This window comes from Ciconia boyciana, chromosome 12 (assembly GCF_034638445.1).
Source record: "Ciconia boyciana chromosome 12, ASM3463844v1, whole genome shotgun sequence".
Classification (NCBI taxonomy): Eukaryota; Metazoa; Chordata; class Aves; order Ciconiiformes; family Ciconiidae; genus Ciconia; species Ciconia boyciana.
The window spans coordinates 21,790,276-21,814,366 of NC_132945.1; the positions used below are offsets into that span (position 1 = coordinate 21,790,276).

General features: G+C 41.7%; 1 protein-coding gene across 2 annotated transcripts in view; it reads left to right on the forward strand.

Annotated features, from left to right (window-relative positions):
- Positions 1–1,014: 1,014 nt before the first annotated feature.
- Positions 1,015–24,091, forward strand: part of ZDHHC15 (zDHHC palmitoyltransferase 15) — a 31,054-nt gene continuing 7,977 nt past the window's right edge. Inside the window, exons 1-11 of one of the 2 annotated variants that reach the window (XR_012044833.1) lie at positions 1,015–1,233; positions 4,927–4,953; positions 7,387–7,481; positions 9,061–9,181; positions 10,021–10,090; positions 10,725–10,757; positions 11,853–11,973; positions 13,945–14,077; positions 15,247–15,373; positions 16,484–16,598; positions 22,780–22,862. Coding sequence is in view for 1 of the 2 variants with exons in the window: in XM_072877445.1 (XP_072733546.1) it covers positions 1,116–1,233; positions 4,927–4,953; positions 7,387–7,481; positions 9,061–9,181; positions 10,021–10,090; positions 10,725–10,757; positions 11,853–11,973; positions 13,945–14,077; positions 15,247–15,373; positions 16,484–16,593; positions 22,780–22,823 (999 nt within the window). In the remaining variant the exon portion in view is untranslated. The remainder of the gene's footprint in view (positions 1,234–4,926; positions 4,954–7,386; positions 7,482–9,060; positions 9,182–10,020; positions 10,091–10,724; positions 10,758–11,852; positions 11,974–13,944; positions 14,078–15,246; positions 15,374–16,483; positions 16,599–22,779; positions 22,863–24,091) is intronic. The other variant, XM_072877445.1, reaches the window with a different exon arrangement.

The following is a 24,091-nucleotide window of genomic DNA, read 5'->3' on the forward strand; positions in this document are numbered from 1 at the left end:
TTAATTAACTGAAGCCCTAACTCAAAACACATTACTGAATGTGGAAATGAGGAGGATTCCTACAGGAATTCAAAGGGGGTTGTGGAGCAGACTGGGGGAGTGGGATGGTCGTCTTTTCTTCTTCTTTTTTTACATTAAATGCCATGTTATCAGGTTGTTGGAGGGGTTACTCGTTTTGTTCCACAGGTTGTCTTGAATCTGATCTTCCCATGTATATTCAGTAGTAAACTGGGCTTGTGCTTCAGAAATTTGAGAGCAATACAAAGCTGGTGTTGTCAGTGCAGAGGGACAGGATCATCCTACAAGAAAAACAAGATAAGCTTAATAGAACAAAGTACAAAATTGTATGATTACCGATAAAAAGAGCTTTTAGTGTAAAGCTGCATCAGTCAGAGAGGACACAGAGGAAAGACATCCGAGTACACCAGACATAGTAACTGCCACAGGGATGCTACCGTGGAAGACAAGGCTAACGTGGGCTCTCCGTGGGGTATTTCTAGCAGAGACAAGGGCAGCTGAGTACCGGTGTGCCAGGGACGGGTATCAAAGTCTGAACACCGCCAATGAACTTAAATTAGGGCAAGTAACGAGGTATCGTGGCTCGTGCCTACGTAACTGGGAATTCTAGGAGCATCTTAAATCTATTTCACGTAGACAGATCTGTCTCAGAAAAGCAGCTTGTTCCGCTTAATCAAACGGTGGTGGAGAGGGGACAAGGTGACTTGGTGACCAGCTGCTGGAAGCGGGTTTGGTAGGACCACGGCAGTGCCGCATCGTCTGGCTACACGTGGGCGGTAAATAGATTTAGAAGCGCCTGAGGAAACCCAAGCTCTGCAGCAGCTTCCCAGGGCCGTGGAGCTGCGGGGGCCAGACCGGAGCTTGCGGCAGGGCCGGTGCCGCCACGCTGCGGGTGGAGGGCGGCGCAGGCCCCGCCGAGGAGCGCCCGCGGCGGCCGGACACGCTGCCCGCGTCCGCCCCGCCAGGGGGCGCCGCAGCGTCGCGCCGCGCCCAGCCCCGGCGCTGCCCGCCAGGCCGCTCAGCCGAGCGCCGCGCGCCTCCCGCCGGCGCTCAGCTCCGCGCAGCCGATGCCCGATGCGGCCGGGCTGAGGTGAAAGATGGCTCTGTCGCGGGGGCTGCGGTGCTGCCAGCGGGCGTTCGCCTGGCTGCCCGTCCTCATCATCGCCCTCGTCGTCCTCTGGTCCTACTACGCCTACGTCTGCGAGCTGTGCCTGGGTGAGCGCCCCGGCCGGGCAGGGGGCGGCGGCCCGGGGGCAGCGGGGCGGGAGGGTGCGTGAGGCGGGGCCGGGCCGGTGTCGCGGGGAAGCGGGGCCGCGTCCTGCCCCCGGGCCGCGCCTCAGCACCGGCACGGCCCCAGGCTCTGCGGGCCGGGGCTCCCCGCAGGAGGCCGCGTTTCCCGAGGGCAGCGTGGCCCCCCCCCGGTGCTGGCCCGGGAGGGGCCCGGAGGCGGGAGTCACGTCCGGGCGGGTGATCCAGGCCGTAAACCCCCCGCACACCTCCCAGGCGGGAGGAGTTCGCCTTTCTCTTCGCCTCTCTACGCGTGCCGGAGGAAGAGGCGCTGCCGCCAGCTATGGCAGCCGGACCAGCCGGCGCTGCCGATGCCTGAACCTGCCGAGGCTGCAACCCAAGCGAGACTTGCAGCTGGCAGAGGTTTCCACAGGCTCTCATGGCACCTGTAGCTGCAGTAGACACACCCAAAAGTGACCAGGTGGATATGGAGAAACACTTTATTACTAGTCAAGTCCACGATGGGATTAATTAGTGGGGGGGGGTTATGGTTTGCTGTCCTGTTTTTCCACAAGATTTGTATCCTAGCTGGGCTGGCTAGGTGTTGCACGCTCTTTTACTTAGTCATGAGTCCATGTACTCTGTGTCCTCAAGCCAGCCAAGGGAAGTGACGTTTGTGACGACTGGGAGATTTATACCTGCAGTGAAAGTCCATGTTGTTGCCATATGGTAACGTTCAGGTGTGATTTCTGGTTTAAGCAGTAACAAAAATCAGTATATGCCCTGCATTGCAGTGATTTTTTTATATTCGGAAAAGAAAAGGTTACATTAAACCACGCTCATGAGTCATAACTTGTTACAGTAGTATGGAAGACACTAAATTTTAGAAAGGAAATTTTTGGTACTGGCTAGTAATTGTATAGTTCAATGTAGCAATTTAACTATATAGTAAGCTGCAAACTTTCTTGTGTTTGTTATGTTCTGGTTTAGCGTGTGCGCAAAAACCCATTACTAGAAGAAAGGCTCGCTAGGTCTGGTGGAGGTGGAGAGAAAAGCTGGTAGCTTGGACTTTTGAAATTGTGAGGAGGAGCATGTGGCTCTTTCTCTTCAGGACAGGGTAAGCCAGATAAAGGAAGCCAAAGTGCTCAGAATGGCAGTTTGAGACGTTTCTGTGAAAGGAGCTGCCTTCTGGTACTGCACAGCAAATTTAAATTAGATTTTTGTTAGGGTTGCCAATGCAGTAAGACCTACTGTTTTTTCTCGATGGGGACTAAAATGAAATGCAGTTTCTTTGATCTGTGTTAATTGGCAGCTAGGCAAAACCCCCAAATACTTCATGACATTTTATTCCATCTCTGAGATTGTGGGCTGTTTCTTTCAAGAATTCACATGGAATGATATCTCCAAGGAGCATGTAACTGTTGATTAGACCATGTGACAAAAAATTTAGAGTATTTTTCTGACATGCTGTCAGTCTTTTGAAATATGCTTTGTTTGCAGTGCTGCGCAAATTCAGTAATATTTAACAGTGGTTAATTCCAAGTCTCAGTGCAGCTACTAGAAAAATGCTGATTTAAGTGGGGTTTGGACTGGGCCTGCATTATTCTGCAAATGCTGGTTAAGCTGGCAGGAGCTCATCTCGCTGCCTAGAATCACAGCTTATAATCACTCCTTTGCCCACACCCATCTATTTTTTTGCCCCATCTTTCTCTCTCATGCATTTTATTTATGTGTGGAGGAGGTTATCTATACAGAAGTTGAAATGACTAAATTAATTATTTTAGGATTTGAACATTAACTGTTGGCATATGCAGTTACTTGAAAACCAGCTCTCAGGACGTTCTCTCTCTTCCAGATTTCTAACAAGCAAAGCTTTATGTGTTGGCTTCTTTTTTTTCAGGTTTCCATTGTGTATTGCCATTTCAGCTGTTGCAAGCGTGTGAATAGTAGATGCTCTGTTTGGATTCTTGATTTTCATCTTTAGTTGTGCAGACTGCTGAGGATTGATAGTAGCGTGGGGGTGATGTCCTGGAGGTATCTCATGAGTTGGGTTTTAAACTTTCAATGATTGGTATGGCCAACAAGTCATACTGCAGAGGAGGCCTTTATTTCATGTCTGGTTGGTGGTTGCGGCCACAGTGAGAACAATGACCTGGTGTCCTGCGATAAAACTTTTTATATAATCTTTATTTAGGAGTTTGCTCTTTTCTCAAGTAAAATCCTTAGAAAGACCATGCTGCAAGTGTGACATACTTCAGGAGGGAACCAAGCAGGATTTATGAAAAGCTGATGTACTCTTCATAGTTTGATTTGCAGCAAACCAAAGGAAAAACTAAAGGTTTCCCAACAGTCTTGTTCATCTGAAACTGAGTGCGCAGAGACACAGCAAATATTTAGTCTCTTTTTTCATCTACGTTGTTGTGTATCCTAGAGCTTGCAGATCAAAATTGTGAGCACGGTTTTAAGAAAAGCTGCTTTCATTAGTAAAAGCAGGACCTCTTGGTTCCTACTCTGATTTACATTTTCCAAGTTGGTTATTCAAGTAAGATGACAGAGTGAGTCTTGAAGAGTCGAGTCTCTTTCCAGGCACTGGCTGTAGGCTAGAAGTAAAGGGCTCCAATCCCTCAATCACTTTGTTTTCTGTACAGTCTGACAGAGTTACTGAAGGGGTCACCGCTGGTATGTGCAATCTCTCAAATCTTTGAGTCTTCCAACAATATGATCCTATTTTTGTAAGATTACCGTGCCTCGGGGAGATGATCTGTGGCTACTGGTTTCCTTTCATTCCCCTGTTCCTCCAAGGAGCAACACAGTTCAGTTGCAACCATGAGATTCAAGGCTATGGACTCAATATAAGGGGCTCCCATCCCATGAACAAGCTTTGTCTTCCAAGCAGTATTCTGTCAAGATATCACAGAACTGCTCCGTTTTCAGTTAAAGAAAGATGTCTTCATCTTTTCTGTTAAACTTGGATGATGGCTTTTAAAATAATGGATGGATTTTAAAATAATCAGTAGAAGTAGACATTGAGCAATAGAGCCTTTGCTGGTTGCTCTAAGTGGTTCTGTTAGTGGGGACTGTTCCTATGATTATGGTAAAGTAGAGAGGGGTTGTAAAAACTCTGCTAGTAGGAAGTGTAAAAATAATGGAGTCATTACGGTGTATCCTTTGTTGCTGACTAGGCTAAAGCCGAGACAATTTGTAATTTTTTATTTATGCTGATGCAGAAATGCATTGGGGCATGGCTTGCTGCGGAGGATCAGGATCACCTAGAGACTAGTACAAAGCAGGCTACAAGGACATGCTTATAAGTACATGCATAGAGATGCTGCCTGGACAGTTGCTAGAGGAGCCCTGGTAATCTTCTCGCATCCCTGTCACCAGTGGATTATTTTTGTCATACTTCTAATGTACAAATATATACATTATATTTTATAACAAGGGAAAATGCCACATAAGTAACAGTTATTGAACATCTTGTTGTGGGTGTCATTTGCGTGAGTAAACAAGGAATTGTTATGGATGCTTTTGATTTGATGCTAAACTGTGGGCGCTCTTTTTGTCTGTTGAATTTTAACTTTTTTCCCTAAAATGGCTATATTTCAAATAGAAACGTTATTTGTCACAGAATTTTCTGGGAATCCTGTTTGCTCTGTAGACATATGTTTTTTTCTTTTTCAGTGACTCTGAGCAACCCGGTGGAAAAAGGTAGGTGTATTCACTTTACTATTTGACATTCAGTCCTTGTGTAAAAAGATTCCCAAATGTTCTAGTTAAAATATCAAAAATACTTTCCGTCAATTTTTTTAAACTTACATACTCTTGCAGTGTTTCCTTCCTGTAATTACACGTTCATGAAGTATACCGCATGCATTGTTAGACGTGCTATAACTTTTGGATGTATTGGGAAATGCCCCTGTGTAGTCGCAGTATAAGCAGAAGAACACGAAGAGGCTTTGATCCTCTTTGCTCTTTCAGAAAAAGCTATGGCTATCTGTATACACCCAAGCACCTTTCCTCCCTTTCTGCTTTACGTTTTCAGAGCTGATTTTACAAGCTAAACAGAAAAGACTAGTTCTGTTCTGTGGCCCACCTATTGTTTTTCCACTGTTTTATCTGATCTTGCAGTGAAAGTTGTTTTTAATGTTTTCTCTAGGGAGGCTTTTGCAAAGGATTTTTTGCTTGGTTCTGTTGACCACTAACCATATATCGAGCGGTAACCCAGTAACTTTCACTTTTGCTACCACAGATGAGTTAGAGCAAAGGTTTCTGTCTCGTCATTATTTGGCATGAACACTTCTGAGATTCATTTGGTAGTACAGGATGACAGACATTGTTCTGAGGTCCCAGCCACAATATCGTGAGGTCGCTGAACGAGTCGGGCAGAGCAGCAGGATCACTTGATGAGACTTTCCACTGGTGCATCGTTGGAGGCCACAGTCATGTTCTAAGAATAAGGGATTAGTGGCCATTTTAGTGTTCCTCCTCTTCTTCCCTGGAGGTGCTTTGGAGGCATTTGGCTAATACAGCCTCTTACCTTCATTTTTTCCAGGTTTATGAACGATAGAAGTAGGTGTAGCAGTTTTCAGCTGGCACATTGCTCCATGAAGAACAATGCTAGCTGATACTTTAAAGATCCTCCAGGTGCTGCATCAAGTAAATTCTCTTTCCACTATGGAGCTGTCCTAATATTTGAAACTGTTACAGAGAAACTATAGAAGGCATTATATTAATGATTATTCAGCAGAAGAAAGTTATTAGTTGCCTAATCTATTAGTGCATCTCCAGGTCAGCTTCCTCTAACATGCTGGTGTATTGCTTTATCAACAAAATTAAACCTGTTGCAAGATTTATCTCCTTACCTATTAATTTAAAAATGACTGAGCTCCACCTGCATGTAGTATAAGGATAACATCTCAAACAAACTTAAGAGCATAATAATGAATTATCATTGATTCACAGATCAGTCACACAATCCATCACGTTCTCATGAGGTGTATCAGATCATTTGCCATCTCGTTAGAAAGTCTCAAAGCTGTGTTTGGCCTTTTTACCAGTTACGTTTTCACACAGTCAGTCTTGCCTGAGAAGTTAGGAAGTGTTTGGATTTTAGACTTCTCTTTCCACTAGTAGTAGGTACTTTAATCTTAGTTTCTAGAATTTGAAGCTTAAATGGAATGTGGAAAATGAGGTTGTTATTATTATGATTAAGTGGTGTGTTTAAAACTGTCTTGTAACTGTTTGATAATGTCTCAGTGAGTCGAGTATTAAAGAAATAGCAATCAAATAGTTTGTGTAGTTGAAGGATAGCTGTCCTTTGGCTTTCTGAACCACAGTATGCCTGCTTATGTCCAAAGGCTTTGAAATAAAGTTGGCATATTGAAATAAGATTGCTCTGACGCATGCCGGTTTTCATGTGATAACGTTGTGTCTAGTGGATTACAATTCTTTCTCAGTAATCATAACACCTGTTTTGCTCCATTTGAGGGATGTTCTCCTGATTTGTTTTGTTGTATCAACTGTGGCAAATCTAAAAGGTGTTTAATAAGAGATTTGATTTTTTTTCTGGTGATGTAAAGCTCTGCTAGAGCATGTTATTTCTCTCAGTTCTTGCAAGCGGTGAAGAATGCATTGCACGAGTGGACAGTACACTGGTAATACGGTACTGTGATTGTAAGTGCATTTAGTAGCACCTGAACCCCAAATTTGGCAATGCTAGAGTATCGCGGTATTAACCTTCAAGCCGCTCAGCACCAGCCAGTTCTGCTTTGCCTGCACCTAGGGTATGGGGCAGAGACAGGAATCCCGTCATTCCCAATGATACAGGGTTGTCACCTGCCCAGTGGGTGAAGTCACTTACAGCTGTGTTCTTCCTCACTCACGGAATTGGATTGGGTGGAGAAAGGGAGGCTTGTGAGATAGGTAACCCCGAACTGCAGCCACAGACCTCTGAAATTCTGCTGACCCTTTGACCGTCAGGCTTAGCTGTATTGTAATAATGGCTGGTACTGTAAATCTTTCTTTTTTTCCTTTATTTTTTTGGTCATTCTTGTGAAAGATTGGAATTATGCCCATCATGAATGAAACTTTTACTTAAGAAGTCATTGTTCTGCTTGTGTTTTGTTTTGTTTTGTTTTTTAGTGGCCTATCTTATAATATTCCATATTCTCTTTGTGCTCTTTGTGTGGACATACTGGAAGTCTATTTTTACTCTCCCGGTGCAGCCAGGCAAAAAGGTAAGAGTCCAAGCACTTTTCATTCATTGCAGAACAAAAGCAGGGACGCTAAAGAGAACTCAAAAATCCTTCAGTCTAGTTGGTCTGCACAACTGATTGGATTTCCTAAAGAGATGGAAAGTGACCTAGCGTTCTCCATAAAAACTGCGTAATTTACTGCTCTGAGAATCCTTTACCTCCCCAAAGAGCTTGATTTAAAGCAGAGATGGTGTTAACTTCTAAAGCTGCCTTTTGAGGTGTTCCAGGAGCGGACAGGATTTTTCATGTGGAGGATAATAGGACTGATGATTCTTAACTAACATATTGATAGTGTGGTTGCTCTCTAAGCATTTAACAAGTTGCAAGCCAAATCCTGAGGACCTTCCCTAACCTAGCCTTACTGGAGTCTCCTGAGTAAGGACCTTCAGTTTTGGTTTTCACTCTTCATGGAAGATGTTACAGTGCAGGTGGAAACGGCTGCATTTGCAATGGTAGCGGGGTTTCTCGATCTCTCGAGCCAGATGGTTATGGTGCGTATGTGAACATGCCATGTCCCACCGAAGTCCAGCCCTGCCTGCTCTGCCGGGAGCCCTTTGCCGGCTGGAGCAGGCCTCTCTGCAGGGGTGAAGTTTGCTTCCTTTGTCAGGCTCTTTCTTGTGATAGTGAGGGAGAGAAGAATCATTTTCCCTTTAGACATGCTGAGATTCTGATGTCGCACGCCTGTGAAAGTGCGGACTGGGGCTGGGTGCGCAGCCTGTGGCTTTTAATTTGGTGCTGGGAATACGTGGAGCTCCAGGAGCTCCAGCCCTTGTAGTTCCCTGGTCAGCAGCGTCACGAAAGAGAAATGTAACAATATACGATGGTAAAGAGAAACTGGAGTTCACTGTGACAAAAGGAGAACGTTTCATGAATAATACTTAGTTAAGGGTTTGGTATTGTTTTTAACGTAGGTGGCTTGTTTTAGGACAAGGGTATGATTTAGTGGTTTGAGCACAGGACAGTCAGAGGCAGGCATTTGTTTCAGTTCTTTTTCAACCAAATATTTACTTTTCCATGCTGCTCGGATTGGTGGATTTTTATTGCATTTTGGTTTACCTCTTTATGAAGTACTCATAGAACACTATGTTTGGAGCAACGGAATGAGGATGATGTTTGTGTGGCACTCCAAATGTACATGACTGTAACCGGATCCTAATTACAAGAATGTGGATTTATAAATAACAACTAATCCCAGTTTTAGAAATATAAAACTGTGGCTGGGGACAGGTTCTTGCTCACAAGGGAAGTGCTTAAAGTGTCCTTATCGCAGTTAGTAATGTTATTCATGAAAAATGGTAATCTAAGGCAGCAGCAGTAGCAATTCCAGTATGTTGTGTTGTGATCCTTAATTTCACTTTTGCATTTCTTATTGATGTATCGCATAGTATTCTGCCTATCCAGCACTTACTATCTCTCTTTGTTTTTTAACAAACACATTTTCACATTAGATTAATCTCATCAGAAGGAGTGGGAGGTAAAAACTTTTCCAAACTTGCCTGTATTTGCAATACTATCTCTGCTACCCGTGGGTAACTGCTGCTCTCGTCACTTCTGCTTCTAGTACCATATGTCCTATGCTGACAAAGAACGCTACGAAAATGAAGAAAGGCCGGAAGTGCAGAGGCAAATTCTCGCCGAAATTGCAAGGAAGTTGCCGGTGTACACCAGAACGGGGAATGGAGGTCAGCTAAGCAGAGAGCTTTGTGTCCCTAAATCTAATCAAGCACGCTGAAGCGGCATAATCCAGCTGATACTGCTGACCCGCAGGGCGTTCCTAGTGCCCCTGCGTGTGCTGAGTAACTCTTGCGCGAATAGTCTTACTGCCTTTTGTCTCAGGTTTTATGTTTGGGAAAACAAAAAGCCTTGGACGCTTGGGTTCATCTTCGGGGGGTACCAGGTGCTGCCTTTGAGAAGCAATACGTTACCCTTTGTATTTACAGTTCAAAAGCCTACTTCTGTTGTCTGTGTCTCGTACTAGTAATAGAATGACAAAATCTGTAGTCGTTTTTACTTGAAGTGGAGTCTAGCTTGGACATGCAGGACATAATTCTGTGAAGAGATTTTTGGACCTTGTTCTGTGATTAAATGCATACTGCACTCCTTTCAAAGCTAGAGAGAAATCTGTGCTCATATTGGAGGCTCTGACCTGTTCATTTCTGTCAGCCAAGCCAAAGAATTCTGAAGGAAAGAGCTGCTATACAGGCAATTATCAAAATGGAATGTTTGTAAAGTCTGAGTAAGCGTGGAAGCCAGAGGGAAGCGTACAATTCTGTTTTATCGCTTTTAAGCTGTTGTATGCTTTGCAGTGAGGATTGTTCCCCGCATCTGCAAGTCTCCGGAAGAATTATGAGCATTGCTTATCTGATGATGACCTGGCAGCAAAAATCAGCTGCAAATGCTCTCCTCTTTTGAAGTGACGGAGGAAAGAATATGAATAGTTAGGAACTGAGCGGAATATTAACTAACATGTGAAAAAAGAACACTTTTCTATTACTTGGTCTTAATGTGCCTGTAATTTCAGGTGTTCGATTCTGTGATCGATGCCAGCTGATAAAACCTGACCGTTGTCACCATTGTTCCGTTTGTGCTATGTAAGTTACTGGATTGTTTTTCCCTGCAGTGAATATAGTCACCACTAAGTTATGCGAACGGGCCGGTCCTTCACGTCTCTTGCACACATGAAGGTACCCACGTACCTCTGGCCCAGCTGCAGCCGACAGCGTGTGTTCCTGTGTGACAGCGCTGGCATTTGCATTTCTGCTCTCTGTGGCCCTGAAGTGTTTGCAGTTCCCACACCTACAAGTGTGTCAGCAGTGTTAAGGTGCTAGAAAACATGGCATCTAGTGACAATTAACTGACTAACCTAGGCAGGTTAAAATAAAGTATGATTTTGACTTTTCTTTTTTTTTTTTTAATTTTTTTTTAAATATTCCAGGCCTTTACCTGTGGTGTTTTGCAAAAGTTTTAAGTCCTCTAGGGCAGAAATCATTTTCATTTCCTTTTATCTTGCAGACTACCGAGGCCATTGGTTGATCTTGAAAAAGTAATAAATGTTCCATCTTAAAATGATACCTACCTACCTTAAAAAATTCCAAGAGACAGTATTATCTTGAGTCTGTGTCGTGTAGAAAGCTCACAAGAACCAGAGGCTGTTGCTATTGATCTGCAGTTGGCAATTAAGTACCAAATAAAAATCTTCATTTTTTCTTTTTTGTCCCTTTGCAGATGTGTGCTAAAAATGGATCATCACTGTCCATGGTATGTTCTAGATATTGGTTTGTAGTGTTTTGAAAAGAGAGGCTGTTTAAATCTATTTCTTCCACAGAATAGCGCCTGTATGCCTCTTTCATTTTAGACCGTGCATCTCTCCATGTTGGGAAATGTATAAAATAATTACACTTTGAAATTGCCTGGGATGTTTGATATTTTGAAAGACAGAGCATTCATGTTCCATAAGCTACGTGTAAAAAAGCTGTTGTATCGATATCACTTAAAACCCAACTGCTAATTCACCCTTTGGCTATTATTCAAGTTTTAAAGGGGCTTCAACTTTGCCTTTAATTTGGGCTGTATGATCATTTCGGCATGCAGTTGGTGGTTGCTTTCAGTAATCATATTTGCACGGAGATTGTTTCTGAAATGATGCCTGCCACCTGTGCATGGCCAGAGACAGTTTGTGTAGAATGGTGCACGGATGAATTAAGCTTTACGCTTCTTGAGAACTGCTGCCACTAAATTGCTTAAACTCCCTCTGCTTTTTTAAAAAGGAAGATTTCAGAAATCAGAAGCAACACAAACAGTTCCCCAGCTGAACCTCCCTGGTAATCCTAAATTGTAGAGGATTTTTCCAACCCGAGTTTTGAGACAAACACCTATGACTTTTTCTGCGTTCCCTCGTTCCTTTTTAGAGTTGTCCTGTGCGTGGAGAATGATAGTCAAATTTGGGTTTATTTGTTTTGTGTGTAAACAAACAAGCAGCAGTGAATCTGGCTCCTGAGTTTTGCAAATGAAGGAAGGAACACAGAAATCCCCGATCTGATTACCTTTGCAGACAAGAAACAGACACTGAGTAGTTGGAGCCTGCCTCCGTGACAAATTTACCAGTGGTACCAACTTTAAACCAGATCCCCAAAATATGAACTGTCCTTTTGCTTGGCATAGCAAGAAGTCTTCAAGTGACAAGCCAGAAGACTTTAGCCACGTTTCATTTTGACCGCTAAGGGGAGCTCTTTATTGACGAAATTGTGTGGTACCATCAAGAGGCTTAATAAAAGCAAAGAAAATGGTAGGATTCATTGTGTTACCACCGTGTGCTGTACATATCCTGATTTCAACTTTGCTTTTGTCCTCTAGGGTGAATAACTGCATTGGATTTTCTAACTACAAATTCTTTCTACTGTTCTTAGCCTATGCTTTGCTGTATTGCTTGTATATTGCTGCAACAGTCTTCAAGTATTTCATTAAGTATTGGACAGTAAGTTGTGAAATCTGGTGACTTTTTCATATCCTATGAGTCTGGTGGGGTTTAGTCACTCTTGTTCCTTTTTTGCTTTCAGTCAATGGAGGGTCTGCATTTCTTCCCTAAGGTGTTCTCCTGTGCCCTTTTCTGCGTATAACTCCCATTAGGTGTCTGAAATGCACAAAGCGAGACGCCAGTAGACTTCAGGAACTTCAAATTGTGGCCTTAGCTTCTGGCAGCGAAGTTACAGCCTTTTCCTGTTCTTGTGTTTGCATGTATGTATCTCAGAGTCTTTGGCAACTTCCCACAAGTTTCTCAGTTTGGAAAACTGCCGTGTCCTTCAAACGAAGACACCCTTCACTGAAGGACAGCCCAGGACTGCTGTTTACAGAAATGTTCTGGTGCCTTTTCAATAGACATGAGGGTATATCATGACTCACACCCCTGAAATCAGAGGTGTTACGTAGGGATAAGCACCACTTGAGTTAGGCTAGGCTCTTGGACATGACTGTGGTTCATCTTCCCAACTCCCAACACAGCTGCTGTTGTCTGGCCATATCTCCGTGCTTAAAAACCCCCCAAACTTCCCCTGACGATGGAAATAATTGTCTCCTAAGTAGACGTTCTTAGCTGTCAACCTCTGAAGCTTTTCAAGTGGTTGCAAGAATACCTCCTACGTATTTCAGTCATATTACAGGAAACCATTAATTGTGGGTGGGTGGGTGGTTTTCTCCTATGTTGCTTCCTGAACTGCCCGGGCATTTTTTTTTATTTTTTAACTTTCTCTGTATTGGTATCTTAAGGATGAGGTCCCTCGCACTTAGGGAGAGCGAGAGAGCGAGCAAGGGAAGGCGTAGAGGGCAGATCCTGGGGTTGCTACCCCACTGTTTACTGTAACTGATGGTTTCCAAAATCTTAATTTCTTAAAGAGCGTCTGCTCCCTTCTCTCCTCGGGTATCAAAGTAGAACACCCTGGCACTGATCTGTACTGACAAGAAAAAAAAAGGTCAAAAAACCTTGTTTGTATTCTAATCCCCACATGACTCCTTTCTCAAATTAAAAGTTGACTGAAATAAAGTATGCTTCTTATTCAGTTATCGATTAGCATTCCTATGCAAGCAATGCCAACTGACAGTTCCAGTAAGAGACTGGCCTTTTGTCTCCAGTTTTTTCTGTCCCCTCTGCTGCTAACTCTGTACGACTGTGTTTAAGTAACTTAACTTTGCTGTGCATTAATTTATTAAATTTCTGATGCTTTAATGGCCAATCAGTTACATAAAATGCCTCCTGAGGTGCTGCTGGGACAGGAGCAGGAATTGCTTCTTATGCTAAGAAAGGCACAGAGACTTGAGCTCTGCGGCTGCATATAAGGGATGTGCAAAGGCTGAGAAGTCAGATTTTACTGTGGGGTCCCCACAGCCTGTCGGTAGATGTGTGCTTATGAGGATCTCTGGCACTCGACCCTTCTACTGTAGAAGGACATAAGTGTTTCTTCTGCTTGTAAGATCCCACTTGGCTTTTAAACTCTGCCAAACCACCTGTGCTCAGTTCTAACACTACCTGACTGCTATAGCTATGGAGGTCAGGTTTTCTTGGCATGCCTTATATTCCAAGAAGTGCAGAATTTTAATATATGGACAGGAAACTCAGCAGAACGTAAACAGGGCTTCAAGAGCTTGTGCCTGCTAATTTCCCTGTGGGCACAGGGCATGTTTCTTGGGCCCAGGTGGGAAGCTGTGATTCTACTGGCTCTGTTACATACAAAAAGTTAGTAGCAAACCCCCACTCTTTCTGCTTTGGTTACAGGAGGGGAAATGAACCAGATCATTTCTTTGTCTCTTCTTGCTTTTTATAGTAAGGTGTGACTTTTGTGTATACAAGTTTGAGAACTCCAAATAGGAGTTTTAGAGGATATCTTTCTAGGAACAAAGAATTTCCAGCTTTTATTTGTTCCTATCACTTGTTCTGTGTTGCTTTTCTTTCCAGGGTGAACTGACTAATGGACGTTCCAAATTTCATGTCCTTTTCCTTCTCTTTGTGGCGGTCATGTTCTTCGTAAGCCTCATGTTTCTGTTTGGCTACCATTGTTGGCTCGTTAGTCGAAACAGATCTACTTTAGGTAAGGCTCTTGTGTCTTACTTGTTTAAGTAAGACACACCAAAAGAAGAAAAAAAGGCATTTGCGTTCTGTACACTCCTGCTGGCTTATGAGGGGAGGAAGATTTAAGATCTTGGCACAATGTTGCAGAAATTTGTCAGTTCAAATGAGCTGCATTTATTAGCTGGTGCGACAAAAGCTTTGTTAGGGAAATGAGAGCCTTAAAGTGTAAAAGTCCAATTATAAAAATGTTATGCATATGTATAACTACATTTGCTGTGAAATGAGTGCAGCTTTTCAGGAATAATGGTTCTTTATGCTCATATGCTGGAGCGCATCCTAAAACAGCTTAGTAAGGTTGGGAAAAACAGTGTTCATCTTCACTGACAAAGGCAAAGAAGTTATGACTGCAAAACCAATGAAATTAAAATCTGAAACTATGATTTTGTCGAGTGATTTCTTTGTCTTTCCTCAGACAAATGCTGTTCAATTTTTAATGCTTTTTAGATAAAGTTTTATAACAATAACAATACGCACACTGTCAAGAGTTTGAGCAAATACTCAGATTTTGTATAGTTATTAACTTTAACACTCATTTCATGGAGCACTGAAGCTCATCTATCCCAAAACATCAGACCTCTGCAGCAGCTTAGAAGGTAGATAAAATTGTTTCTAGTGCACTCTAGGTTCTCCTTCCCTCTCTTTTCTTAATTTTATGTCTCACCGTAACAGAGGGTCTATTTGCATATGTTTGTTCCTAATGCTTTTTCATTATATCATTAACGAATGAGGCAATTTTCAAATCTCCAGTGCCACTTCTGAAATATGCATTAAAGACCAACCTACTTAATTCTGTACATTTTTTACTTAGAAATTTCTACCCACTGAATTTCAACAAGTCTCACACAAAGATCTTTTAACTCTATTCTCTAGATTAAACAAACCATTTGTAGTTTGGTTTGACTGTTCTATACGGTTCAGTTGCAAGACCAAATTCCTGCCTTCAGTTTGAAGGTCTTTACAGGCTTGCAAAATGAAAAATCTATTATTTTCAAACTTTGTATCTTTGTAATGCTAGTTCATAGTCTGTTAAATCATGTTGTCTTTAGATGGCTACAACATGCACAATCCTGTTTCAGAGTATTTGGCATTGATTTTCATTTTTTTCACTAAAATTGCATTTTTGTGTAGAGGCTTTCTCAGCTCCAGTGTTTCAAAATGGCCCAGATAAAAATGGATTCAATCTTGGCTTTGTAAAGAATCTTCAGCAAGTGTTTGGAGAAGAAAAAAAGCTCTGGTTACTACCTATTGCCTCTAGGTAAGTAATAATCAAGTCAGTGCTAAAAGCTGATACAATTAACTGAAAGGACTGATGTCTAAATGTCTGCTACAGCCTCATGTGTTATACCTATTAGTGTGTGGCTTGGCTGACTACTATTGTGCATCATTGTAAATGCACGAACAAGCATCATCTGTGTTAATGCTGTTCACCAGAAGTCAGGAAGGGAAAGGTTTTTGAGGGCTAAATGTGGTGCACAGGGTGTCTGAACTCTTCCTGGACTCCTGTGGCATATGTGTGGATGGGCGTTCACTTCAAAGTGAACACTCGGGTTACTTCCCTTGCATAAAGATAAATTATCAGAGGAAGAAGGCACTTCAGGTAGTTTACAGTTCCTCTGTCTATGCTGCTGGCTGTTAGGGAATACAGTATGGTGCACACCAAGCTAGAGCATCTAGTTTTTAACTTTGTTAGTTTACATTACGTGAGTTTGAACGTACTCTCAAACTCTTTTTTGATATCCAGATACGCGTTTCTATTTGGGCAGTAGTAAAGCAAAAAAAAGCTTTTGCAACTTTAGATCTTTGCAGAGTGGGATGTTTTGGGTTTCTTTTTCCATTTTGTGTACAGGTTTAGGTCACAGGGAAGTAGGTCTTTTATTTGTCTTTCAGTAACATCTAACTGAGATTGGGGCCATTTTCTATGTAGCGTCATTCAAACACAGAAGTGTAATTTCTGCCCTGAAGAATCTATGGTATAAATTGCTCCTTCTACATAAATGTTTTCCTTAGTTCCCCCCTCATGTCTAGCTATCCATAAGTTAGGTTTTTTTCTGTATCCAAATGACTTGATCAAGTTAGGCACATTTAAGTTCTGCTAAAAATTACTTAATTCCAGGTTATAGGTTTGAACTTTTATTCTCCAGAGAGCTTGAAGGAATTGAGGACCAAAACTACTCGCTAGTAAAACTTGGTATCTGAGCTGCCACAAAAAATGAACACAGTATTTTTCAAAACTTAAAAATAATTTTAAGTAAACATTGGAAATACAGGCAACAGAAAACTTTGCAGATAAAACGTGTAGAAATTGTCATCCTTCCGAGCCACTTGCTGCTTTTTACAGTGTCTTTCTCTGCCTTTTTCCATGCAGCCAGGGCGATGGACATTTTTTTCCAATGAGAGCTTTGTGTGAAGCTCAGAATCCTCTCCTAGCGAATGAAGAGCAGTGGGAAGATGATGGAATAGATGAAGAGCCTCATGGTAAGGTAACGCTAAAGGAAATTAATTGTGTCTTGACCTACAGTAACTAATGGATGAATTATAAGAGCTAATCAAATAAAAAAATTCTGTTGGCTAAGTCACTGGGCAGCTCTGACTTGACTCATGAACACAGATTAAAAATAAGCCCTACTTTGGAGTCAACTCTTTTTTTTTCTTTTTTTTTTTTTAGTAGCTTTCTACTTGCAAGTAAGTGAACTGAGAGGTGGTTATAAGTTGCAGAGAGACATTGAAATTTCCACAAGCTGAGTGTATTTATATGTAAATGTTGCTGCCTGCTGCACATTTATTGGAGACATAAAGTTGTGCCTGTAAAAATGAAAAGACTAAGGTGTTTCTTTAAACTGCATTTATCCTCTGAGAGTGCATGAAAACACATGCGAACACTTGAATGCAGTGACACATTTAGGAAGCTACTTTGTCCTTTGTTTGTTCAGCTTTATTACAAGAGTAAAGAAGTTCATTTGGTTTTCATGCTTGCCTAGCTATGCGCTAATCTCCATAGAACAAATATATGTGCTGAGAGCAATCCTAGGTGAACAGGCGTGTTTGTGCAATAGATTTGATCAGTTTCTGAAATGTAAACATACCTTTTATGCTATGGATGTCCCGTTGGAAAAAAGACTTTATAAGTATATCCGTTCTTTGATGATTTTTGTTAGATGTTAGTTTAACGATTCTTAACTTTACATTTCTCTGTTTGAACTTGATTTTTTTCCCTTGCATATTTACCTCCAAGCTTTGGTCTTTGGGGAATCCAGTATGTATTAGAATATCAGGGTTCATGTCAGGGACCCCAGTTACCATGTTTGAGGGTTCAGAATTCTGTGTCAGTAAGTTAAGCATGGGCTTGTATTTTTTCCTGTGGAGCAAGGATTCCATCCGCAGGTTCCCTTTTGAAGAAGTATGATAGTCTCACTCTTCTTTTCCCTTTAAGGAATGGTGAAAGTGTTAATTAATTCTCAGGTTACTACTTGGAGAACCAAATATCACTGCCTTATTGTTCAGAGATGTGATTTCCTTAGTCGCGCTCTTTATCGCCTCAGAATAGTTTTCAGAAACTTTGCCGATAATGTTCCCTTTGAGGGTATACATTTCAGTCATATTTGCACCATGTATGTTTGGGAACCTGTGAGGAAGACTATAATCTTGGTTAAAGGGGGTAACAAACTTTTGATGTGAATATTTGTATATGTATGCAACGTACTGCGCAATGAGCTCTTTAATCCTAACAGCACAGTACTTGCTGTTCAGTCTCTGGTTAGGTCTTACCTGCAGCTGTTTGTTCAAGTTATTCCACTGCAAAATAAACAGTCTATGTTTTTTCCAAGGCACACTTCACATACTGCTGGGAAAATAACACTCTTCAGGATTTTGTCAGTAGGACTGAAGAGGCTCATTTCAGCTTTTCTTCAGATTAACTGCTTTAATTAGTTCATATTTGTGTGTTAGAAAACTACCTATTCTTCCTGTTTTGTTCTGTACATTTTGGCAGTTATAAGGTAACACAAATTGGCTTTAAAAATAGCAAAATATGGCATCTCTGTGTATTGTTTATGATGCTTAAAATAACTCCTTTAGGAATGAGTCAGAACTTCTTCCAGCTTTTACAAAGTATAAAATCTCTGAATAACAAATTAATTCTTAAGTATGAAAACATTTGACAGTGAGATGATTTTTGGCCAGATCAGACCCCAGAATCTGAATCCGGAGCTTATGTGAAGGCCCACAATTTATAGTGCTTATAAAACAAATGACATGTTCAGGCAGTTGAACTAGGTGATCGTTGTAGGTCCCTTCCAACTGACATATTCTTTTCTAGTCTGTCCTTCCTCAGTGGAAAAAATAGTTTGCAATTTTACTCCAAGAAGCTGTAGAACTGTAATACTGGTAAAATTAGAACCTCTTACTGTAATGTAAAAGCCAAACTGAGCCTATACAAAGTTATAGACAAAAGCGAAAAAACAGGCTGAACACATGCTGTGAGTAGAGGGCTAGCTGTCGGTATGTGGATCTTGGTCCATGATTGGAGAAGTTTTCATTTTTTTGCAGTGGCTGTGAGGTAAAGGTGGGAACCACAAATAAAAGAATGCCCTAGATAAGATTGTGTCTACAAATCAGTGATGTGGAACTGGAATTCAGCTGCTAGAGCAAACGTTCGGGGAAATCCACTTCCCTTTATGTTTCTTACAAACAGGCAAATCCTCCTCTCAGCGCTCAGTCTGAACATGTGAACTTTGCAAGATGAAATCCCCCATGGAGACTGGGGAGAGTGTGTGTGGTTGGGAGGGGAGGAAGCTGACACCCTTCCCTGGATGCTTCTGTGGCCGGTGCTGCAGGACAGAGTGGCTGACACTTCTAGTGCAGCTGTCGGCCCTGCCGCTGATCCAGTTTCGTGAGCAGAGCGATGCACAGAGCTTTCACCAAAAAGCTCCACAACAGGCAGGGTTGCCTGAATCTTGCACTCTACAGGTTCTGTGGCTCTCCATGACCACCAGGTAGGGTCACGATTGATTCAGTAATCATAGAATCATTTAGATTGGAAAAGACCTTTAAGATCATGGAATTCAAACGTATAACACATAAAATATTTTTGAGTAAGCAGTTTTGTGATACAGCATAAATCTATCTCGTGGAGCATTTTTCGCTAAGCTCCTGGCTGTACCATTCTGCTAGCACAGATAACAAATGTCTGTGTATCATTCTGATCAATATAAAAGATGTTGGGGGAGAGGGAATTGTATAAGAAAAGGTAGCAGGTTTGTTCTTTTTCCTATTACCTGGACATGAGGCAAAGTGGGAGTTGAGGAAACATGAAAGTTCAGATTTTTTAGTCCTGCAGTCTTAGGAGATGGCACTGGGAGCTGCACCAAGATCAGAGTAATAACTGTCCTCTTGTATTTGAGTGGGGTCTCTCATCTCCTGGCGTTTCACCTGTAAATGCTCGTGCACTTGTGTTATGTAGCAGGAGTAACAAGGGGTCTCCTCATCAGCTGAGTCCCTCACTCCAGGCTCGTGCACAAGAGAGAGAAGCACCACGGAAATAATGACAAAAGGAGGAGCTTGATGAAGTGGTTCTTTGTGTGATTCTTTGGGTGATGTTACTGTGCCCAACTGCATTATTGCAGTGTTTTGCTTCCACCCTGATTACACTGTGTCTGCATAAAGCAGGGTGTTTTTAAGCCCCACAACTGCAAAATCAGCTCACATGTGGCTATTGGGGGCATAAGCATTAAGGGGACTGGGAGATTCACGAGGAGAGGACAAGCCCAACTGAAAGCAGAGATGAGGTAGTTTCATCTAGGTCCCAGGAGTGTACAGGCCATCTTTTCATCATCTTATCCACAAGGTTGTCCTTTGTCTGTGGTATAGATGTTTAAATGTGCCCTTGCTGGTTGGACTTTTTTTTTTTTTTTTTTTTTCCTTAATCCTGGCCTTGCTAAGGCTTTTATTGTGTCATGTAGGGAGAAAAATATTGTGGGGAACGTTTCATTTCTTAGCCAGAGACTGAAAACACTTGCTTCCAAATTAATGGTAATTTGACTTTTTTTTTTTCAGATTTATTAATGCTCATCCCTTATTCATAGGCATCTGTTTAATCTGTCTAGCCAGAGAGCTACCCCAAATCACATGCTGGCAGCTTATAAGGTTATCAGTTTTTTCAATGAACTCATCTAGAATGTATTTGACACGTTGGTCGTGGGTGTGTCAGTACTGTGAACGCTTGCACTCTTTGTCTTGTGGAGCCTAGGACGGGACAGCCATTTCTGTACATTTATAGCAACATCTCACCTCTTTGATTTATTAATTTAATCATGTGTTTCATTTAAACTTGTACAAAAGGCTTCAGTATGAATCAAATCTTTCCCAAACTGTTCTCATCTTCAAAAATTTGTCATCTGTAGCATCTTTCCAGCAGAAACCAGCATATCCTGAGTAATAGGTGGAAGCTGATATCTCTGTTGGTGTGATGAAGCTTCAGGTGTCTGAAGGCATGTGATTTGAATTTAAATTCAAATCAGTAGGAGTCTAATTAAAGGAGCTTCATGTCCTGAGATACCAGCTAATTTGGCGTAGCAGTCCTTCGAGTAGAGAACTCATCTGCTGTGACTGTAGGGATTGAATTTCTATCCATCAAGACATTTAAAAAGCTACTTAGATGTCAGAAGTGAGCACAGATTGCTCAGACAGTACGACACTGTATTGGCCAATTCGGTAAACTGAGACAAAAGACTAGGTTTGCATCTCTGGATTTTAGGCATTATATAAATGGTTAAATTGTGTCCAACAGAAAAAGATTAAGTTAAAGCAGTGCTAAACCCTGCATCAATGACTGCCTTATAATCAGTTTTGAAACTATGGAGGATGTAGGAATCTGTGTCACTTCAACTAATTTAATTGGTAAATATATTTAGTAAAACCAATATGGTTTTATATATGGATCAGACTTGCAGCTGCTAAATCAATTAGATGAAAAAAGATATTCCATAAAAAGTTGGTAGTGAAATTTCGGTGAGACTTAAGTCCTAGAATCAGCAGGTCTTACATCGTTTTATCAGTTCCCTTTGACATGCAGATCATATGCTTTCCTAAAGGTATGCAGAATTAAGGGCTGTTCTTTGGAACTTCCCATCTGAACAAATGATTTTAAAAATAAATGATAAAGATTTTGCATGGTAAAATAGATGTCTATGCTAATAAATATGAAAATAACCCAATAATGGAAATAGCACTGATTCTTTTTACACCCAATAAGGAAACAAGAGGCCTAGGCAAATTTATTTCTTGTGTATGTATCATTGAGTGGTAAGGGGGAAGTGTTTGCTTTTTTTTTTCCTTTCTTTACCTTCACAGAGAAAATTAATTTGGAGAAAATTAAAGAAAGTTCTGTGTCAAATTGATTTTTTGACACTGCTTGATGCCGTTCTTGCATTTTGACCATTGTGTCTCACGGAGTCTTACAGCTCTGGATTTTAAAACTGAACGGTGTGAGATCAGTTTAAGATGTCTACAGAGCAATACAGTTTTGAAATCTGCAGGCATGGGAACAACTCTAGAAGTATGAATTGGGGAATTGGCTCTTATTCCTATAGCTGCCACAGATTTTTTTTTTTTTTAATGGGACAGTGTGTTTCACTTAACGATGTTTTGCAGATGGGGAGAAATACAGCACGATAACCTTCCTATCTCTAAGGCAGGTTATGAAGATAGATTTATGCATATAAATTGCTTTCCATTTCTTGGGGGTTAGTTACTGTAATAATACAGTTCTACAGTAGAGCAAAATATTGTTGTTGCCTACGATCATCAGGATGCTGTTTCCATTGAATATGAGGTATGAGCTGCTTTCAGGCTGGTTGTCATTTTAAACAGTCTCCACGTAGTTGCGACTGCTGTTAGATTGACCCCAAGCTTCCTCTTCATGAGATGGAACAAGCCCAACTGCCTCAACCTCTCTACATAGGTTTAAAGTAGAAATTTCTGCGCTGCTTATATATGGCTTAAGTTTGACCTCCACAGCTTTCAGTTGTCCAAGATTTGGGCTGAAGCTGTGTGTCTTCGTAGAAGAATGATGTTTTTATTTGGCAAGTGAAAATGTTTAGGAATAAACTTACCATGAGTGTGTGAAATCTATTACCACGTATTTCTACCAGTGCTGTAGTAACGCAACGCTATTCAGAGAACATGATTTCCTGGTTCATTAAGCTGCGGTACCCTCACTTCCATCTGACAGAAGGGTTTTAGGAGACTGTGCTGTAGGCACAATGATGTTTTACTCTGCCTTGTTTTCTCACCACTGCTTTTCTTTTTTGTAAGGCATCGGCAAATGAAGTGCTCTCAGCTTAGAGCTTTCAGATTCCATCTTACACAATAGAAGTAAACCAGTATAGCTTTCTAACCAGAAAGGCCTGAAATGTTCCATTAAAACTGAAAGATCTTTATTTGTCTTTGTGGCTTTAAAGCTTGTGACAGACTTATGAAATAGATAAAGCCAATAATAGAGTAATCTCTGTTTAAAAACTGCTGTTCAGTTATCTCTGACAAGTGGTTGTCTATTTTTATTTGGAATGATTCTTAAAAACACACTCCCATACTTAGTGAAAAATATATTCTCAGCGAGAAAAACAGATTTACTTACCTCTAACTACTTTGTTTTTCATTGTATAGATTCTGGTGAAGCTTCATCCCTTGCCATAGAAAGGGAGACATAGCAGTTTGAAAATGCAGCAGTATAAAGCTTGCTCAGAAAGGTCAGTATTTCTTTCTTCATTACCTTCAAAACAGCCGCTCTGCAGGGACATTGGCAGGTAATGGTGGACACGTTTTGACTTTAACAGTGGCATAGCCCACAGTGCTCGGGCAGAGCCGTCTAACATGCTGAAGGCTGTGGAGTGCAGACCTTCACGCTGGCTTTGGAAGGGTGCAGCTGTGATAGTGGCATGCCATCTAGGCTTCTGAGCCTGCTGAAGGGCAGAGACCCTCTCACCAGAGTACTGTGGTGATGCATCTACGCACGGTAGTATTTCACCAATATTTCCCCATCTTGTCCAGAAATATATTGCTTAAGAGAACCTAAAAGAAAACAGTGGCTATCCGGTAGCGCTGGGCTGGACGTTGACACAGTTAACACAAGAGCTGAAAGCACTGTTTGTAGGGGAGGATACAAACCCTGCAGCTCCTCTGGCAAATGTGGCAGGAATGACTCTTGCCACTAACTTGTACAACTGCAAGACTGGAATTCTGTTCAGTGAGTCATGAAAGGTGTGGGAAGGTGCAGATACAGTCTTGAAAGAAACTGAAGTTGAGAACAGCCAAGTTGCAGTTAGGAATAAATGGAAGTAACTTGTAAATGCCCGTGTCAGCCATTACTCACTTATCTAGGTTTTTTTCACCCTGGAGAAACTTGGGTACAACAACAGATGATATGGTTTGGGGAAGATGCTGCTACCAGAATGTTCACTGGTGTATAATCTGGTCTGACTTCCATAACGGTGGGGAGGCATCCTGCCCGCGTACTGTTGCAGTAAGCTGCAGGCTGTGTGCTCGTCAGTCTCTGTGAAACGTTTTCACAGTGGAGTGTAATTGAGCAAGATTCAAGGAGTATCCTCAGCTGTGCCACTTGCAGGAGGAGGAATAGTCAGACAGAATTTGCCCCTCTATTTTCTGTGGGTGTTGAATAACTCTGTATTGTATGGCAAAGCACTGTAATCCACGGCCTAGTTCTGCACACGAATAGGGCAACTCAAGATTTTTATAAATGGGCTTCTTGCATATTGTAGATGCGATTCCATTTTCTTCCACTGAGAAGAAAATCCCCAAAGTATTTTTTTCTGTTGATAGTCGGTGAGGACCACATACTGCCATTCTACCGAGGGAGTGAAAAAGCAGCATTTTCCCTGTCGTTCTGCATGGCTTGAAAATGACACTCAAAGTCGGGATTAGACAGCCGTCCATTGCTCATCAGATCAGTGCTTATAGT